At 41.1% G+C, this 19,827-nt stretch overlaps 1 protein-coding gene across 1 annotated transcript; it reads right to left on the bottom strand.

The window, feature by feature from the left end:
- Positions 1-5,636: 5,636 nt before the first annotated feature.
- On the bottom strand, positions 5,637-19,493 carry ETS2 (ETS proto-oncogene 2, transcription factor). The gene is made up of 10 exons (XM_032207888.1): positions 19,441-19,493; positions 16,346-16,417; positions 13,256-13,376; positions 11,267-11,386; positions 10,640-10,840; positions 9,746-9,829; positions 8,680-8,922; positions 8,283-8,546; positions 7,433-7,551; positions 5,637-6,472 (listed from the first exon to the last, which is right to left on the bottom strand). The coding sequence occupies exons 2-10, from the start codon at positions 16,415-16,417 to the stop codon at positions 6,257-6,259; spliced, it is 1,440 nt and encodes a 479-aa protein (XP_032063779.1). The 5' UTR covers positions 19,441-19,493; the 3' UTR covers positions 5,637-6,256.
- Positions 19,494-19,827: the final 334 nt, after the last annotated feature.

Here is a 19,827-nt window from a genome sequence, read left to right as displayed (position 1 = left end):
AAAAAAAGTTTGGTTTAAGATTCATCAGGCCAAAGAAACACAAGAAGGAACAGGTCCCTTTAGCCTAGTAAGTAGGCACCCATTTGAAGGAGGGGGGAATTCTGGTCTCTGCACCTTAGATTGTGTTTTAACCTGTATCCACTTCATGGAAGATTTTTCTCCTTTTCTGCACAGTGATATGGCTTCACTCAGGAGGCCAAGATGGGAGGTGTGCATTGGAAACCCTCCTGTGGCACACTGATCCATATCCAGGTGGAGGCCAGTGACAAGTGTTGTCCCTCAGGTGTCAACAGGGGTCCCTGGACCAGTGCTGTTTAATGCCTTTATCAATGACACAGACAGTGGGATCGAGTGCACCCTCAGCAAGTTTGCAGATCACACCAAGTTGTGTGGTGCAGTCAATGCAACAGAAGGAAGGGATGGCATCCAAAGAGATCTGGACAAGCTTCAGAAGCAGGCCCATGTGAGCCTAATGAGGTTCAACAAGTCCAAGTGCAAGGTGCTGCACCTGAGCTGGGGCAATCCCAGACAGGAGTACAGACTGGGAGAGGAACTCATTGGGAGCAGCCCTGCAGAGAAGGACTTGGGGATTCTGGTGTAAACAACATGAGCCAGCAGTGCACGCTTGTATCCCAGAAGGCCAACTGCATCCTAGGCTTCACCAAAAAAAAAGTGGACAACAGTTTAAGTGAGCTGATTTTTCCACTCTGCTCTGCCCGTGTCAGGCACCACTTGGAGTGCTTGCATCCTGGTCTGGGGCCTCCAGCACAAGAAGGATGTGGGGCTGTTAAAGCATGTCCAGAGGAGGGCCACAAAGATGCTCAGAGGGCTGGACCACCTCTGCTATGAAAAGCTGAGAGAGCTGGGGCTGTTCAGCCTGAAGAAGAGAAGGCTCCAGGGAGACCTCATTGCAACTTTTCATTACTTAAAGGGGGCTTATAAAAAAAGATGGAGAGCAACTGTTTTTGCTTGGACAGATAATGGTAGGACAAGGGGGAATGGTTTTAAACTAAAAGAGGGGAGATTTAGGTTAGAAGTTAGGAGGAAATTCTTCACTCAGAGGGTGGTGAGGCACTGGCACAGGTTACCCAGAGAAGCTGTGGATGCCCCATCCCTGGAAGTGCTCAAGGCCATGTTGGATGGAGCTTTGGACGAGCTGGTCTGGTGGGAGGTGCCCCTGCCCATGTCATGGGGGTTGGATTAGATGATCTTTAAGGTCCCTTCCTACCCAAGCCATTTTATGTTTCTGTGATTCTATGACCCCAGACCTTGCCAAGCAAGTGAGCATGTTGTACACCAAGAGGGGTGGGAGCCATCTCTCCACCACCGTCTCCTTTGACCGTACATACTTCAGGAGGTCAAGCCCAGCCCCAGTTTTCCAGAAAGGAGGGGTATGACCACCAGCTTGTGTTGCCTTCAGGCCCATGTGCAAGTACCTGGGGGGCTAGAAGAGTGCAGTTAGCCAGCCCCAATACACAGGGGTGTTCACCCAGGTGAGATGCTCTAATCGGTGTGCTGACTCCCTCCGTTTCCACATCACTCACTTACAGCTCACTGCTTACAGTGAAAAAAAAAAAAAAAAAAACCAAAAACATGAAAATAAATAAACAAGGACTTTTTGGATATGCAGGCTTCAGAGGAATTGCATCAGGATACATTAGAACTCTTAAGCCATGATGCAAAAAATCACTGAAAATGCGTTATAAGAGGGTTTGGGCCATTTTGCTAGCTATCTAGAGATCATCTGTGAAAAGCATCTACCAAAGAATATACTTTTGTTTTGCACATGCTGTGAGTTCGTTATGCTTTTTATACTTGCTACTCAATATATTTTCTTAAACTCATAATTTACATCAGTGTAAATGCCAAAAGGCTTGGAAGGAATAAAAATGACATGTTCTGATACTTCATCCTCAAGCCACGGAATTCTCTTAAAACTCTTCCATTCATAAATGAGACTTATCACTTGAAAATCTCAACTTTCATGGAGCATAATATGTTATCACTGGCCAATGTATTTAATTTATTTTTAATACCTTTCCATATTGTGTGGTTTTGGACTACTCATCACATGGCACCCATTACAAATGGGATACTAGATATCTTTCTCAAAGATTGCGCACACTGGGCTGAATTTTTAATTCCTCTTGCTTACAGGGACATCTTTTATTCCCTCTTTGGCATGTTGACCATTCACATGTCCAGCATATGAAACACTGCTGCAGTCACATGGCCGTGTGAACACACGTGGTTGAACTGGTGCTCAGCTTCACACAGGAGAAAAAAGAGGCATGAGATACAAGATACCCTGAGATGGCTGAGATGTGGCAATTCCTTATTCTGTCAAAATTTGGACCGTCCTTGAAGAAAATATCAAAAATACTTTCTGCTAGTGCTGTGAACACGTAAATTGAATTTTAGTTCTTTTTTAATTCCAAGAGGCTTATTCAATAAGAATATGAGAGGTTCCTGTGTCTGATTGACATTTATAGTGTAAGATAGTTTCAGAGCTCTTTGTAGAGTATTGAACCCTCTGGATGGCCAGATGCTGTGTTTCCATATTGTACCAGCTGCTGATGATCTTGTTCATTGACAGATGTGGTCCTACATCAGCAGAGTGGTGGCCCACCACCTACTCGTGGCAAGAGAAAGCCTAAAAGAGATTTGGCAGAACAATACCTTGGTGCTGGTAGCAGCACGCACAAGGGTGAGTGAATGGAATAGCACACAAGGCCTCCTTATGGTCTGGGTAAAGCAAGAAGTCCTTAAATAGGTAATGAAAGGTCTGGACAGGGTGTTCCCTCCCACAGGCCAAACACAGAAGGGGTACACGGAGGGAGTACAAGGGAAATGGACCTGCAGAAGGTGGCCAAGGTTACTTGCTCCATCTTCCACTTGCGGAAATAAACTACTGGTCTAAGTGATGCATCATCTGCCCCATTTCTTATGCCCCTATTCTGTACATGATTGTGGCCAAGAGTCAAGACCTAAGATGAGTGTATGAATAGGGCACAGTAGACAGATGTTTCCCAAAATAGCCTCCTGGAGATCAAGCCCTTGTGGCTCACAGATTTCCCAACCCAGAGGTACTGTTTTATTTAAGATTGGTTTATACATATATATATATAAAAGCAAAAAAAAAAAAAAAAAAAAAAAAAAAAAAAAGTAAAGAGGGCTTTGAAGTCCTCTAATAACTTTGTTATTAGAGGTGACATGCCAGCTATGGGTAGGTGCCAACTGTAACACTTTATTTTGACTGGTGTCTCATGAGGAAAGCTGGCAGCTGGAAGGGCAGGGAGGCATGTCCTGAAGAAGGTAAAGAATTTAGCCAGACTTTCAACAGCTTCTTTGATGCTGTGTGGCTGAGAAAACAAAGCAGTGTTTTCTGTGTGCACTGTGAGCAAATATCCTTTATTAATTGTCTTCTGGGTCACACCGGGTTACAGCTTGTACCACTGCATTGACCCAACCCAGTGCAGGATACCAGGTTTTGCTACTGAAGACAGAGTAGTGTAGGCTGTGTGTCAGGATACTTGGTTGCTTCTGCTATCATGAAACGTCTGTTTCTACTGAGCAATAAAAACAAGTAACCTCCCTTTAGTACCTAGGTTTAAGCTATCATTGATCATGCAAACCAGAGACAAACACACTTTTGGTCTGAACAAAAAAAAAAAGGGCCTGAATTTAGGAAGAACAGACTGAAAATGGAACTTTTACAGATTGAGGGAACGAGTAAGGTTTTGTAGCCAACGTGAGAGAAAGACACCCAGGGGAAACAAACAAGTCATCATTACAGATTATAGCTGATTTTGGAAGAAATCAGCTATCTCCCCTCGATAGGGCCACATCTCAAAGCAGGTCATTCAAGTATCTAAAACTTAACACAGTCTTTTTAGGACCATTCCCTCAAACCCAGGGAAACTTGTGGGTTTTGTTTGTTGCTTTTGTTTTCTCTTTTTACCACTTTCTGGCTCAGCCCATGCAAATCTCTCTATAGCCCTTACATCCTTCTCACCCTTAGCATGAAACCCTCCATGGCCAACACCCGCTGGGTTGCATGTAGGCCTGCAGCAGTGCTTGGGGTGAAGGGAGGAAGGATGTGGGTGGCTTCTTTTCCTCCACAGGGACTATGAAAAGTAAGATTAAAGGATGATCTCTGCAAACATAGAAGACCAGGGCTGTGGTGTGGTGCAAGATGCAGACCTACCCTTTCAGCTCCAGCCATTTAGAAAGGCACATTCTTAGAAAAGTTACCCACCCTTTTCTTCAGATCTTTAACATACTGCTAAACCAGGGTGATAGTACTGAAAGCAAGATCCACACTTAGAGAGAAAGCTTAAGAAACCTAGAGGAAGTACTTTTTTTTTTTTTTAAAGTGCATTTAAAAAAAAAAACAAAAACACACAAAAAGACTTCTGAAATATAATGTGTAGGGACAGAGAGGAATATGAGATGAAGATAATTATAATAGGCTCACTGTCTGCGATAAAATCAGGAGCAGTTCAAGCACAAACAGTCTTAACACACCTCTGTTCTTCCATGTATTTACCCATAGTTACATATTAGTACACAATACAACTCAGAAATGCCAGTTTTCTTTCAAAGGCATGGAACAAAGGCATTAGCTTCTAATTTATATCTAAACACAGAGCACTGGCATCTATTTAGTTTAGTTCAAGGCCATTAGCCTACCAATCTTGCATAATTTCCTCTAACAAGCTTTCTACAGCCACTTCCCCCCCCCTTACACCCCTGCAGAGGTTTATTTCAAGGATATTCCTCCCCCTTCCCTTACACTCAAACTTCGTGTTAAAAAAGCACAAGCTCTTTTTCTTTCCTGTTCAAGAGGTTTTTAATAAGGACTTGTTTCTAAACCTCTCACATTGTACAACACATTTAAATGTACATCAAGCTCAGATAAAAAATAAAGCTTTCTTACAAAGTACATTTTTCCAGTGAATTGTGTATTTTTTGTGCAGTAAAAATAGCTGCTACATAAATCCCTCCTGATCTTTGAAAAGGAGTCACAGTTATTTCCAAAAATAGAATTCATATTTTCATCATACAGGATAAACTGCAGGAAGAAGACAAGTCAACTGAAAAAATAAGGCTTGTATATAAATTTTGTTTAAACGACATGCATAGAAGTTGAAAAACATATGCCATTTATAAATGAAAAAAGGTAATTTTATCCATATTTTCGTTTTTCAGATAAAGAAGAAACCACAAATAGGCCCTTAATGTCCCAGAATATTATATTAGTTTCTTGTAAAAATGCCAAAATGCACAAAGAATTGCCAACTTCAGTCTTGGCAAAATACTGTGCCTGTCCTCCCCCCCTCCCCCCCATACATTTCATATCATAGGCATACCATATGCATGCATACTGAGTATGTATGTTGTCTCTTAGGCCAATTAAATATTTGCAGAAGGTTGTATAACCTAGACAAACATGAAATAGCCATTTGATAAGTTTACATTCATCCTATTTCAAAACACACATACAATTAGTTTAATTTACACTATACAATATCTGTTAAATAGGAACATTACAGAGTTTCAAAAAAATAATCACAGAATATATACAAAACTGGATATTGAAATGGTATGATTTTCCTTCCCTTCTTAAAAAGGGCGTTTTTTTGTTTTTTTGTTTTTTTTAAACAGTTGCTACATCTGGTTTTGGACACAGAGTGTTGATGTACCTGCAGCACATTTCTGAAGTAATAATAATAAAACGTGCTTGAGAACACATTAATATTCTTCTTACTGCTCATTTGAAATAAATTATATACTTCTTAAATAAACTGCATGATATAAGATGGAAGCAAGGATGACTGTATGTTAAAAAAAAGAATCTGAGCAATGGTTCTGCTGCATCACTGGTTTCCTCATCCAACCTTTGGTTTCAAAGCCAACCCATCATATGGCAGTGTTAAGTAGCCAAAACACTTTATGTGGCAGTACAGGTAGTTGAAATGCTCAAGCCCAGAGCATTTCTGTGTCTTCATGACAGAGCTGTGATCTGTGCCAACATCCATGCTGCTCAAGTGCATGACACAGCAACAACTGAAGCCACTGATGAAATAAGGCCACTTCCTTCCAACTTCCGCTGGTTACAAAAAAAAAAATCAGTCAAGGTCCTTATTTCACCACCGTTGCACCCATCTGAACAGCCGTTAGAACTGACTGCAGATGGCTCCTGGTCACAGTCCCAATGCTGGGTCTCCACCGGCACGGCACCAGGCAGTCGGGCTCAGTCCTCGGTGTCCGGCTGCACCCCCAGCATCGCGTGCAGCTCCTCTGCCGTGTACCCCAGCAAGTTCTGCAGGTCACACACGAAGCGGTACACATATCGCTTCCCTGATGTCTTGTGGATGATGTTCTTGTCATAATAGTAGCGTAGCCCTCGGCTGAGTTTCTCATAGTTCATTTTTGGCTTGTTTTTTCTTCTTCCCCACCTCCGTGCCACCTGCCAGTCCAAAAAAGAAAGCAAATGTAAAGGATTTGTTCAAGACATGTTCTTTCTGTTAGTGGCTAATAAATGCAGCTACTAAAATCCCTTCTCAGTCAGAGCATTTTATCTACTTGGATGTACCAAGCGTGGATAGCACAAGAGTTGGTGAGTGGACAAACTCCAAGACAGCCGCCAGCTGCAGCTTGACTAAGGTGAGCATGACAAAGTGGCAGTGAAAAGGACACCTCTTGGCAGGGGATGGGCCCAAATGTGTTTAAGGAGATCAAACTTAAGTGAAATATAGTTTCTCCTTTGACAGGAGACACAGTTTAAGAGTTCATTTGCTATTTAGCAGCATGGAACAGCTTTTTAAATGGAAGTTGAATTATAAGAAGTCCCTTGGAGTTGAGGATTCCCCCCTCCTTTCCCTTATTTTAAGTGGAAAAAGAAAAAAAAGAGGGCTTCAGTGGACTTGGTATCATGTCTCTTAACACATGAACTTTGCCACTGATAACAGTAATTGGAAAATGGAAGTGTATTCTCTTTATTTTTAATGCCAATGCTTTAAGCTTCTAACAAATTTAAAAAGCAGCTCTACCATATCTGCCGTTTATCTAAATGACCTGAGATACCTCAGGTGCCTTTTCCACTCATCTTTGTGCAATCCCAGACACTGCTGATTCAGTCACATTAAGTAAGTTAATCTACAGTATTGCTTACCCTGTCAAAACAGCTAACTTAGTATGTTACTTTTAAGTTTTGAACTACACAATGAGTTCTCATAACTGCAAGCAAATGCTGCTATTCCAGGGGGAGGGGGAGCATCCCACAGCATCCTGACCACACAGTAAAGCATTTGCAGATGAAGAGACTTCAGCAAGTGTCTGATCTTGCAAATGCTTTATGTTCAAGATGAGGCCCACAGATGGTGGATCAGACCCTAAATCTTTTTGTAGATTGCAATTAGCCACATACCTCATCTGGGTCAGCAAGTTTAAATTCCCATCCGTCTCCAGTCCAACTAATAAAAGACTGGCAGGATTTGTCCGTCAGTAACTCCAGCAGGAATTGCCATAGCTGTATAGGTCCACTGCCTGTTAAGAGAGCAGGGGTGGGGAGAAGCCACAATTAGTATTTCGGACAGCTCTTATCACAATCCATATATGCAACCATACTCATACCACACAATAAGTCTTACTATTGCTCCATTTTTTTTTTTTTTTTTTTTAAAGTTTTAGAAAGAAGCCTAATTAAGATTTCCCTCTAACACAAATCTGCTCATAGACATGTTGAAATTAAAACGTCAGCTTTGTCATAGAAACACAGGATCTGATGCAACCTATGGCTTCCCTTCGTTATACAGATTCTTTACCCCTCCCTCCCACTTTGCAGCAGCTGCAAATCAGCCCTTATGTCCTGTCCTGAAGCCTTTGTCTTGTCAGATTTTCTATAGGAAAATTCTGATTTCAGCAAGGACTACAGGAACAAGGTCCTCATAAGTAAGCCAACACCTGCAGAAACTCAGAACTGAGGAACACTTTGTCACTGAGAAATACTGTTAAAAAGTTTACCTCTTTTCAACAGATCAGAAAGTACATTTGAGTTCTACAGCATTCCGATGTACTTGTGTTCTTAACTTAGATGGATAGTCCTAGGGGACTTTCCTTATAAACATTTAGAATTGAACCTCCTCATGAGTAGTGGTCTCTCACCACCTTGTAAGACACACTGTGATACTACACACCTTTATCAGCACAGACACACACTTATAGAGAATAAATATGTTACATAAGAAGAGGAGTGACCATTTTGCTTCACCACTTACCAGTAAAGCCAGCTAGAATTGCTGCTGGTATAACTGGTTTCCCTTGCTCTACAGGATCACTTCTGTCTTGAATATAGTCTTTGAAAGACATTGTAGGTTTGTTCAGACACAAGGACTGGCTACAGTCATCTTCAAAACTCTCATAGGATGGCACACGCTGTAAATCCACTAGTGATGACTGGCTGTTCCAGGACTGCAGCATTGAATCTGAGCTTTCGTAACTTTCTGCACCACTGTCGCTAGATTCGTGTTCTCTAAGTTTACCTTCATAAAAAAAAAAGAAAGAGGAAAGTGTGTTTTTCCTCCCTTTTCTAGCTTGTATGTATAAACAATGCAAGGGAGGGAAAGATATATAGGGTATGGTTTCGGATTCATTATTACATGGATAGTAACTCACCAGAATTATCTATCAGCAAGTTCAGATTGCTTCTTGTGAAATCTTGATTTACTGCACAGTAGTTGACCCCAACTGCATCTACTTGGGTTTTAGGAAACAATGAAAACTCTTGTTCTGGATTGAGGAGATTTGGTCCCGTGGAAGTCTGGCAGACGTCACTCAGGAGACTGGGTTTGGGATAACTGAGGGCTTTAGGGTATCCAGGCATTTGCATTCCATAAGGGGTCTGATCCACATTAACAGCTGAAGGAAAAAAAAAAAAATAAGGGAATGAATTAAATGGTTTTCTCCACAGTCCCTTGAACAAACCAACACACCTCAAGCACCCCACTAGAGCTATAACACTAAGTAGTAGTTTTCCCGTAAAAAATCTGAGTGGTGTTAGATGCTATAGAGCTCCTGGAAAGGCTACTGACATCACTGAGAAGATTCTCATCTACTGGGCTCCAAATCAGATTCTGTTCATCTCCACCTTGAACTTCAGACCACAAGTATGTATATTGTCTGTTCTTCAAGGAAATTACAGGGCTACAGAAAAAGCTGGAGAAGCTTAAGTGGTTTTGAGGAAGGCCCTCATCATTAAGCGATGTAATTAGGCTGACCTAGAGATCAAACTGTGGTTCAGTAAAACAACACCAATCACACAATCTGAGAGAACGAACACTTTGTCTCTATGGTTGTGCCATACACCGTCAACAGCTCTGTTACGCTTCTACAGTCTTCAAAAGGGCCTAAACATAGCTCCTGCTGCTACTTTTTGACTGATTGATAGAGGTGGGAGTGGTCACTCTGCTCCGCAGATGTAGGCTTTGGTATTCAAAAGAGGAAATTTGTTTTTTCATAGCCCTTGTTCTTCAAAAGATTTCTGATATGAAATAGATGACAATTAAACAATACTAGGAAAGAAGATGGCAGCAACTGAAGTGTTTTCCTGAAGCATAGTAACTATTCTGGTACCTTTTTTTTTTTTTAAAAAAAAAAAAAAAAAAGCAACCCCCCCGGGATCTGTGACAAGCTTAGAATAAACATACCATATCTAAAATGTCAAATTTCTTAAAATACTTACTTAAGGAATTATTGTTAACCCAGTGAGGAACTGAGGTGAGATGAGGGTTCTCCACATATTGATCTTGTGTCTTCTCTTGACTGTCTGGAGAGAAGAAAATAGAAAACTTGGTTTTATGATTTTAAAGAACTAACCCGTAAAGAATGTTTCTGAATGCAAACGTTTCTGAGTCAAGTAGTTTGGGGTCATCACTCACATATTCATTACTAACATACTTCAATTTCTCTCTCTCATAAGAAAGCCACCAAAAAAGGTGACCAAAAGACCTCACAAAAAAAACACAAAAAACTTCTAGTAGGTTTGAAAACCATCATACGAATCGAATTTTTAGCTTAAAACAAAAATAATAACATCAAAGTCCTGAACAATTGCAACTACAGAGTATTACACTCCCGTATCAAGGGAACACATATGGAGTTTTAGCAACACCATTAGTGTTCACTTAAGATGCCTTAGGCATCCTTGACATCTTTACAATCATTTACTGAATAATCTCAAAACACTACATAAAAGAAACAAAACCAAATGCCTGTAATGATGTGAACACATTTTGTCCAACTTTTGGTTGAATATATATATTTTTAGCAAATGAGGTACTGCAGTAGCCTTATCCTAATCTCGTTTATTTCAATGATTATTCTAAATAAAACTTGACTGCAAGAGATACTCAGTCTAAGCACAGAATGGCTTCTGCAGATACCTGCACGTGTCCTTTGTGTGCAAAGGATATAATACAACTATTGATAATGCTTTTATTAACCAAGTTTTAAATTTAATCTTGACTTTTCACATGTAACAAAAACCTTTCATAGTGAAGTAAGTGTTGAAAGAGTCCTATTTCTGTCTGTCAGAGAAGCCTTAGAACAAAAGACTTCTTTCTGTCTCTGTAGTTACCTTTTATCATCTGCTCCAGGTGTTCCCACAGAATATCACCCACATAGTCAGGTGCCAGTTCCAAGAAGCGCTCCTTGCCCAGGTTACAAAGGTCTTGGCCACTCATAAGAAACTGATGGAAGTTCACATTTGCCAAGCTAAACTCATTGGTAGCCCAGGAAAGCCACTGGCAAACCTGCTGCTCAGTCCACAGCCAGGGATCTGTAAGACAGAAAGGATCCGGTATTTAGAGAACTCCTGACCTGTGTCAGCTTCTGAAACAATCTTCATTAGAAGGCAGTGAATGAAAGAAATTGTTAACCACAAGTTACTTCATTCTGAAGCCTAAGCTTCAGAACTAATTTTTTTTTGAATTTAAAAAGAAGTCCTCTATTTTCCTTCCGCATTCACTTTTAATCAGAGATGTCCTCAGCTTGGTTGTCTCTCTTAGGCTGCCAAAATATGAGATCTCCAGGCACCCATTTTTAATACCAGCAAGTTTAGTCTTTCCGAATCAAGCTGTGCCAGATTCACATAGGATCCATTCTTGTATTTCCTACTGACATCATTCTTTCTCTTTTGAAAGAGCCGCTATTCATCGCCCTCCTTAGCATTAAAAAAAAACACTAATAAATAGAAAACACTTACTATTTGGGATTCCCAGCCGACACTGTTCCTTTGTGAAACCACTGAAAGTATCTTTCAAGGCCTGACTCATGACAGCCTTACTGCACGGGGTTAACAGAGGCAATTCACAGTTGTTGGACTCTAAAAGAGAGAAAGTGGGAGGAGGGAAAAAGAAGATGCATTAGCTTTTAGGCCAGTGAAAAAAGTGCCTTGGATGCTAGAAACTATGTATTTTAAAACAGAAACAAACATGGTAAATCCATTTTTCAGAACATCTATTTTTCAGAACATCCAGTCTGACTTAACATATTGTCAACACTGAAGTCTTTGCAGTACTGGGTTGATAACATTACTTCACGATAAATTAAATCTTTACTAGTTTTCATCATATAGATCCTTACTGACTCTGAATAGTTATACAACATGACTTTGTTGCAAGGGACTTTTACTAGAACTTTTTTTTTTAAAAAAAAAAAAAAGGAAATGAGACTGCTTTTTCCTATTTTCTCACCTCTAATTTGACCTCAGACTTCTTTTATTTTAACTCTAGACAGCCTTCATTTAGTTTGAGAGCTAAGTCACTGACAGTAGGGTTACTAAGAACTAGCTTGCACTATTCCACACCATGTTCCAGCAAACTGTTTCTGACCTTTCCATGCATTTCACAGTCACCTGAACCAAACAAGCCACTGGTCACAAGCTGTTGCCCAGTGCCTAAGTAATGCAATAAAATCCCAAACCAGCATCATCCTAGGCCATCGTAAATTACTAATCTGCATAACTGATCTTTATGTTTGCAAACAGATCACATTTTAAGGACAAATTTAGCTTCCATTTCGCATTTCTTACTGAAGTATCTTCACCGAAAGATGCCTCATATTACTCTGAACAAAGAATTTATAAGCTCAATAAAAGTAATTAGACTCTCTAAATGTTTCAGATTAGGAAAGCTTTTACTCATATTTGGTTTGTCATTGGCACTGTTAAGATAGGGGGTAATTTGAGAACACTGTAACTACCTCACTCCTGCATCCCTGGACACCTGAGAGCCTCTGAAAACTAGCACACAGGCAGCACTTGAAAGCTCTGCTGTGTGAGAGGCATGTAACGGTGATGAGGTATATAAAGGCGGTGAATTATCAGACTTCAGGCCAGTTCATGAATGTGTGTGGCTGTTCTTGTTTTCCTGGGTCCTGACTACTACGTACAGGCTCCATTTGACCCAGCAAGTGGATCTCATCACCAGCCACAAGCTTAGCTTCTGTTTTTAACCACACCCATCCTCAATATATGCTAAGACTTGCTTTGCTGACCAGAGCAGGTAACTGATTAGGATCTCATGTTACAATGTGAAATGAAGGCAGCATCAGATAAAATACTGACTTTTTTTTTGTGAGGGAAAAAAAAAAAATCTAGTAAAGGAGTTTAGGCAAGGATTTGTATAGAACTATTGGTAGGTCCTATCTTACACACAAAAAAAGACTTGTAAACATCCTCACCCCTGTTCCCCCCCCCCCCCCCCCCCCCCTTTAAGGTTAGGTGTAAAACAAATCACTAGGGAAAAAGAAAAACAAGGACTGTTCTAGGATTTAATGCCAGAGGGTCAAAAAAAAGCTTGCAGAATACTTGCAACATCTCAACCATAATTAAATTGTAAGTTTAAATATACAAAATATATATTTTTTAAAGTATTGTAAGTATTATAAATTAAGTATTTTAAACTGCCTTAAAACGAGCCCTGCTTTAAAACCTAAGGCTTCTTCCACAGACTGTCAATCTACCTTAGACTACTGAATCCCAGATCCCATTCTTTTACAATGCAGAGAACAGCATCAACCAACAGAGCAACTCACACAGATAAAGTCATGGCTCTAAACACAAACCCGTGTAATTAAACAAATTTCTTTTTAGGAAAATCTACATAGCACTTGTAAGAGTATAGGGATGAATTAGACCCCACAGATTTTTCTCTGATCTCTGGATTGGACCAAGGAACAAAGTAAAACTTACCATAAGAAGTAGAATCAAATCCTGTTGGCACTTCTTGAAGCGTTTGATCTTCATTTAGTGATAAAAAATATCCACTAAAGAGGGAGTTTGAGCTATCAAAGGTGTCAAACGCTGGCTGACGCTGCAAAGCAACAGAATAATAAAAGCCTTAATGTTAGCATTTTGCTGGAGCACTATCAACTCAATTGCTAGGAAGTGGTTGCATTCAGTTTCCTAGATTCAGATCATGCACAACCACTATCTTGAATCAACTAACTCGTGCCTTTGAAATGTAAACACAAAGACAGCCTATCTTTTTGTACATTAATACAAAACAACTAACACTCAGACCACAGTACTAATCACATAGCATGTTCTGCAAGTCACAGTAAAGCAAAGTAAGGATATTCTAAGTTTTCCTGTAATTGAGATTTTTAACAATAGAGAATGCATGCATATTCTCAGATACACTTTGAAGAAATTCTAGCATTTCCTTAACCCATTAAATTCACTGCCCACTTGAGTTCATGACGGCAGAGGCAGGACTGGTAAATATTGGAACAAACAATTGGCAGTGAAAAGACCTACAACAGATTTATACAATTTTTTTTTTTTTAATTTATTTAACAGCAAATCTTTAGTCTGAACCCCATCACTTGAAGCTATACAGGCAGTTTTACAGGACTTGAGGACTTTTATACTTCTGAGTTACTGGATTTGCCAGCCACTACATTTTGCAGTCTTCAAGTGCTCAGTGAAATAGCTAATTTAATTATACAGAAAGGGATAAATAGGAGGGTAATAAAAGTGTTCCAGATAAAAACGCGTTCTACTGATGCATTAGCAGCCTTATAAATAAATACCGGTACATTTTGAAAACCTAACTTGCATACTTAACTTGTGTCAAATAAATATGCTAAAAACAGACTACAATCACTGGGTCTCTCCAGCCACATAAGGATTTGGTGGGGGAGGCAGGGAAACGTGAAAAAAAGGAGGAAATAACTTTAAAAACAACTTATGCAACTTGTCTGTTAGTCATAAGGAAACAGTATCTGCACCATCCAGAGGCAAAAACGGCTAAGAATCGCCCAGAGATCTCAAAAGCACCTGAGGACAGAATATTGTTCAGGAAAGCTACAACACTTATGACAGCTCAGGGAGGTTAAGACTAAGGGTACTTGCAAATGCTTCTTTTATTTTTTAAGCATGCAGCGGTATGCCAGTTAGTGCCCAAACAGAAAATGTAGCTGAGGACAAGGCAAAGATATTTCAGGGCTGCATTCAGGTGCAAGGCAAAAGCAACCCGAACGATGTTTCTGCAATAGCAGGAAAGTGTTAACATTTCCACATGTTCCCTAACTTTCCTTTTGGTATCCTACAAGGTTTGGAGGGGCTTGGAGTCTTTCTTGCACTAGGTGCCTCTTGGGTGCTCTTGCTACTCCTCCCCAGCCCCTCATACAAACCCTAACAAGAAACTAAGGACTATCAACCTTTATTTGTATTTTATAATAAGCTGTGATGCATGCCACTATATTCATTATGAAAGCATGCATTCCACAGAAGAAAAAGCTGACAAAGTACACAATATCATGTCTCTAGGGGTTAACTGGATTCAGAAATCCCCACTAAGAGCTGGCCAGTGGAGACAAATAGCATACAGTCAGTTCAGGTGCCAACCACAGCCAGCAGAAAAAGAGTCAGAGCAAACCCGTGAAAAACCTCACAACCGAACGAAACAACACACTAACATATTTGGCAATTGTTATTAAAGAATTCTTGGTACATTACTAGATAAAAAACACTGACTCATCGCTAGTACCTAGAAGAAAGGGCAAGTTCTTTCAACATAATCTGGAAACTCCTGCATTTTGTGTAAATAGCTGACCCTTATCCTGAGTCACTGGAAAAAATGCTGTGGCATGTGAATGAGTAAAATCTATACTGTACTAGTTTCACATTTCAAAAAGGATTAAATTAATGTTTAAGCAGGTTCTTGTTTTAATAGTAAATCAAGAGGAAAAAACAATGTAGAATAAATTCTGCTTGTCCTATCAGTCATGCAACCATTTTATTTGCTTTTTCAACATATATTAACAGTAATTATTACAGAAAAAAAAAGTGAGAGCAGCTACAAAGTACTAGAATACAGGTCTTGATTTTTAATTAATTACATGTCGACCAACACTGACAATCTGCTTAGCACAACTACTGTGTTCAAGAGCACACAGCTATCAAGTTGGGGGAATCTCTTTTGGACCCTGTTGCTGCTGGGGCAGTAGAAAAAGTGAAGAGGGGACAAAGTATCAGGAGGCAGAACACTAAAGTCTCACTGATTCTAAAACTGTGTCTAAACTAATACACAGACATTCTTCAAAGTTAAAAATTAGGAAGTCACTTTCTGTTCTTATTATGAGGTTTACATTAATCAATACTGTGTTAAAAAAAATGATACTGGGATGAGAAGTAGCATGCACGAATGTGGAAGTGAGAAACCCTTAACAGACTGAGTTGTTATAGGTTAATTATCTTTTGCCTTCAGTTTTTAAGCCGTTTTCCAAACAAGATAATAAACACATCTTACCTAAGGATAAAATATATTGAATAACTAACTTTGGTTTCTTACTGGTATTGGACTGCCATTTCATATAGTTGCATGCAGTAAGTATGAAAAAAGGTTTTTCACACAATAGTCTTGAAGAATGAGGTTTAACTAGAGCTAACAGAACAACACTGCCAATCTGCTCAAGTTAGCTATATAAAGATCACTCATACTGCCAGGCCTGGAACCTTTATTTAGACTGAATTTCTATGATCTCCAATGAATTTGGGCTCAACTCTTGTCTACCCTCTCATTTTCAAATCCTTAGGACAGGGGATGTAAGATTTATGTTTCCCTCAGTTCCACTTTGCTCATATCCACCAAACTCTGTGGGAATACTCTAGAAGAAATCTACAGGTCACAATCAAGCTATTGAAACTTGAACATGCATTCAGCATTGAACATGGTTGTACAACTCTTTGCTAGCATTAATAAAAAACACAGTACATGCCCTAGCCAGGAGATAAGAACAGTGGGGTTTAAACAGCTGCTTGCTCACAAGTACTCACCTTGAGCATTCCTCTGTACATGGTCGACACGGGAGCTACTTGATCCATGTTTCTGATCCCAAATTCACTCATCTGAAAAACAAGAGGGGTCACATGAAGTATGTTGCTATTGAGGAAGGAAGCAAGTTAACAGAGGCATCTTTACATCTCATACCGCTTGAGCACGGACTGCGGAACAGCTCTCTGTGTGAGGTACAGGCAAAGCCTTTTTCATTGCCCACATCCCAACTGCACAAGGCACAATTCTCATCTTGCTTGAACAGCTTTTAAGTGGAAGACCTTTCCCAGGCATCAGCAGAGTTAAGAGTTTTGTGATATAAGCCACAAGAGGATGATTAGCTTGTGATACCCAAAGGGAGGTCTTTTAGTACCTCATCTCATTAGACACTCATAAAAACCTACAGAGGTCCTTTGTCCATCCTATTGCTTAGAGTCACTTTCTAACTTTTCACCCATTATCTTAAACATTAAGCCTTTCACTATCTTTGCTTACTATATTCATGCCTACATGCCACAATTCACTCCGGACTTTGCCTTTTCAAGTACCGAAGAAAAACAACAGGGCGCTCACCACGCTACAGGCTGGCATCCATCCTACTCACTCCTCTCATGAATTACCTCTGGAAGCTAACTCCAGGTACCATCAGCCTGCTTCCTTCACTAGGCAAAGCATCTCCAAACAGTATTATTTTGCCCATTTTCTAGACATGGGATCAGTGTATTTATACACCTTTGGAAGGCTCAGGTTTAAGTTAAGGGGTTCATGGCGTAAGATGTCCTTCTTACGGAACTAGGACCACCAACAGCTACTGAAGTCAAAGGTATCACGTTCCCTGTGTTACCAGGAAAATAATTGTGCATGGCCTGTATAACTTGCTCTCATACATATGACTCAAGGAGTATGGCGATAAGATTCTTATCCTTTTACTGACCTATGAGAGATCAAACATAAGGAATAAAGCCAATTTTACAACCATTGTTCAAGTTTATCATGATGCTGTAATTCAGGTGTCAGTAAATGATCCCTTATCAGGCTAGACTGCAGCAAGTTGTTTCAACGATTTTCCTTCTACAAAGCGTTGTGCTAAACTATTTTGTTTTACAGAAACTATCTGAAAGTGTGCACCTCTACTTAAACAAAGTCACAGAGGATATAAATAATCACAGTTCTGTGGGAATACCAATAATTACAAGCAATTTCTCTCCAGCCATTTTAACACAGGAAAAAAATAAATCAAAATACAATCTTGAACTCAAAAAAGATGGCAAATGAGAGCTTAACAAAACAAGCAGAGCCCACCAAAATGACAAATTCAAAGTCTGTCTGTATAGCAGAGGAAAAGAAAAATACCCAACAGCTAAAGACAGATCCTTTTCATCCTCCTCTATATGCAATCACCAAAAATAAAATAGTAATAAGAGTCCTCAATCTGAAAGGCCCATTTCAGCTTCACTGTTACGAGATGTATGGGGCTTATCACCAAAACAAATTAACTGGATACAAAAAGAACAGTCAACTTATACTTCATTAACGCTACCCAAAAGTGCAACCTACTGAATGATGGGTTTTACCTCAAATAGCGTGTATAAATATTTGCACTAAATTACACATCTCATTGAGCACCAAAGAATTTTACACAGCGTGAGTCTCACTCAGCAAGCATCCTAATATTTTCATTACATTTCCCACAGTTTAAGCTGTTTACCCCGCATTCAACTGAGCTTTTTAAAAACAAACATATTGCCAATTCTAATACCCTGTTTTGACGCTGAAATCAGAGGTTATATAGCTACTTATCCCTACAAGCCTTACCAGTGGGAAAGCACTTGTAAAACCACTATGCACATTTTCAGTGATCTTAGATCTCATCCCCAGCGATTGCTACCAACAGGATTTCTGACAATTTCAGGTGCAGTCCTGGCCTCTGCATGAATTCTGTTGGGAACTTTCCCACTGATTAAAAGGTTTTCCCTCCTTCCAGGCTTTTTGTTTGTTTGCTTCTTCGGACACACTTCGGGCACTAAGAGAGGGTTCACAAGAAGCCTTCATTACTCGGCGTTGCTCATTAACCCAACTCGTTGCGTTTCCATGGCCTTCCCTGTGCGCTACACACCTTGTGAAAAAAGGCATCAGAGCTTCGGTCTAACAACCCAGGAACATCCTAGCATGTTTTGTAACACTCTAACCATATCTCTCAGGTTATTATGGGTTCCTATAGCCTTTGCTCGCCACACATCAGCTTCCCACCCTGCAGCACAACCAGCAACAAGCTATCAGGACCAAGAAGGAAGCGTAGCTTCTCACAATGAAAGGGTTAAAGCCTTTTTTTTTCCCCCCACTGGACTCCAAAAGCTGCAGTTTGAGCCCAGAAAAGACACTAGGGCATGATGTGCCCGGGCCTCGCTTCCAGCTCCTCCGCCGCTGCTGACTGCGACTTGCCAGCTATAATTGGTTTAACTGGCAGGACACCTTCTTCAACACCCCCGCAGAGCCGAGCGGGTGAACCAGAACAGGGTCAACAGGATCAGGCACTTATTAACTAATACTCCTGAATTCTGATCAACTTCTCCTCAGCAATAACCGGGTGCTCGCCCACAGCCTGAGCGGGCTGGGAACCATCCCAGCCGGGCGACCTAAGCCACGCTAGTGCCTGCAGTGAGAACACCTCCACGGCTTTTTTTTTTTTTTCTTCTTAAAAATAAAGAAAAAAAAACAACAAAACACAGAAAAACCCTAAACCAAGCAAACAGAACCCTACAAACAAACAAACAAAAGGGATAACCGGGCTCCTGTCAGCAGGATCTCGTTTCCCACCTCTGCCCAACCCCCTGCAGCTGCTTGGGGAGGGGGGAGCCCCCTTTCGGCACCCAAACTCCGACGGGGGAAATTCACCCGACCCGGCGTTTTTGGGGTCCCTTTCGAGCACCCTCTGCCCGTTAACCCCTTCCTGCCCGCCTCCCCCCAAGCCAAGCCCTCCTCCCCCGCCGCGGGCGGCGCCGGCCGCCATCACCCCCCGGGTCCGGGTCCGGGTTGGGGGCGATGCCCGGAGCCCCCCACCCCAGCTCGGGGCTCCCTTGGGATTCCCCCCGCTCACCTGGCCCCCGAGCGCGGAGCTCGCCTGCTCCTCGGCTTCACCCCCTCTTCGGCAGCAGGGTCCAAAAAAAAAAAAAATTAAATTAAAAAAAAAAAAATAAAAAAAAAAAAAGAGAGGGAGAGAGAGAAGAAGGCGCGCTGCCTCTCTCCGGGAGCCAAAATATCCTCGATGTGGCAGAGCCGGCCAACAACAACAGCGGCGGAGAAGGAGGAGGAGGAGGAGGAGGAGGAGGCAGCGCCGGCTTGATCCCAGCGGAGAGTCCCGGAGGAGGAGGAGGAGGAAGGGGGCGGGAGGAAGGAGGAGGGAGGCGGGCGGCTGCGTGGGCGCTGCCGATCCGAGCCGATCCGAGCCGTGCCGAGGCGCCGCTCGGAGCCGTGTGCGCTGCGC

The sequence above is a fragment of the Aythya fuligula genome, chromosome 1, assembly GCF_009819795.1.
Source record: "Aythya fuligula isolate bAytFul2 chromosome 1, bAytFul2.pri, whole genome shotgun sequence".
Classification (NCBI taxonomy): domain Eukaryota; kingdom Metazoa; phylum Chordata; class Aves; order Anseriformes; family Anatidae; genus Aythya; species Aythya fuligula.
This window is presented reverse-complemented; position numbering and strand designations above follow the sequence as displayed.

Coding starts and splice junctions, on each gene's coding strand:
- ETS2 (XM_032207888.1), bottom strand. CDS start 16,417: ATGAGTGAATTTGGGATCAGAAACATGGATCAAGTAGCTCCCGTGTCG. Junction 9,830..10,639: donor CCTGGAGCAGATGATAAAAG/GTAACTACAGAG, acceptor TCTTCTCTCCAG/ACAGTCAAGAGAAGACACAA. Junction 7,552..8,282: donor AATTCTAGCTGGCTTTACTG/GTAAGTGGTGAA, acceptor CTCTCTTAACAG/GCAGTGGACCTATACAGCTA.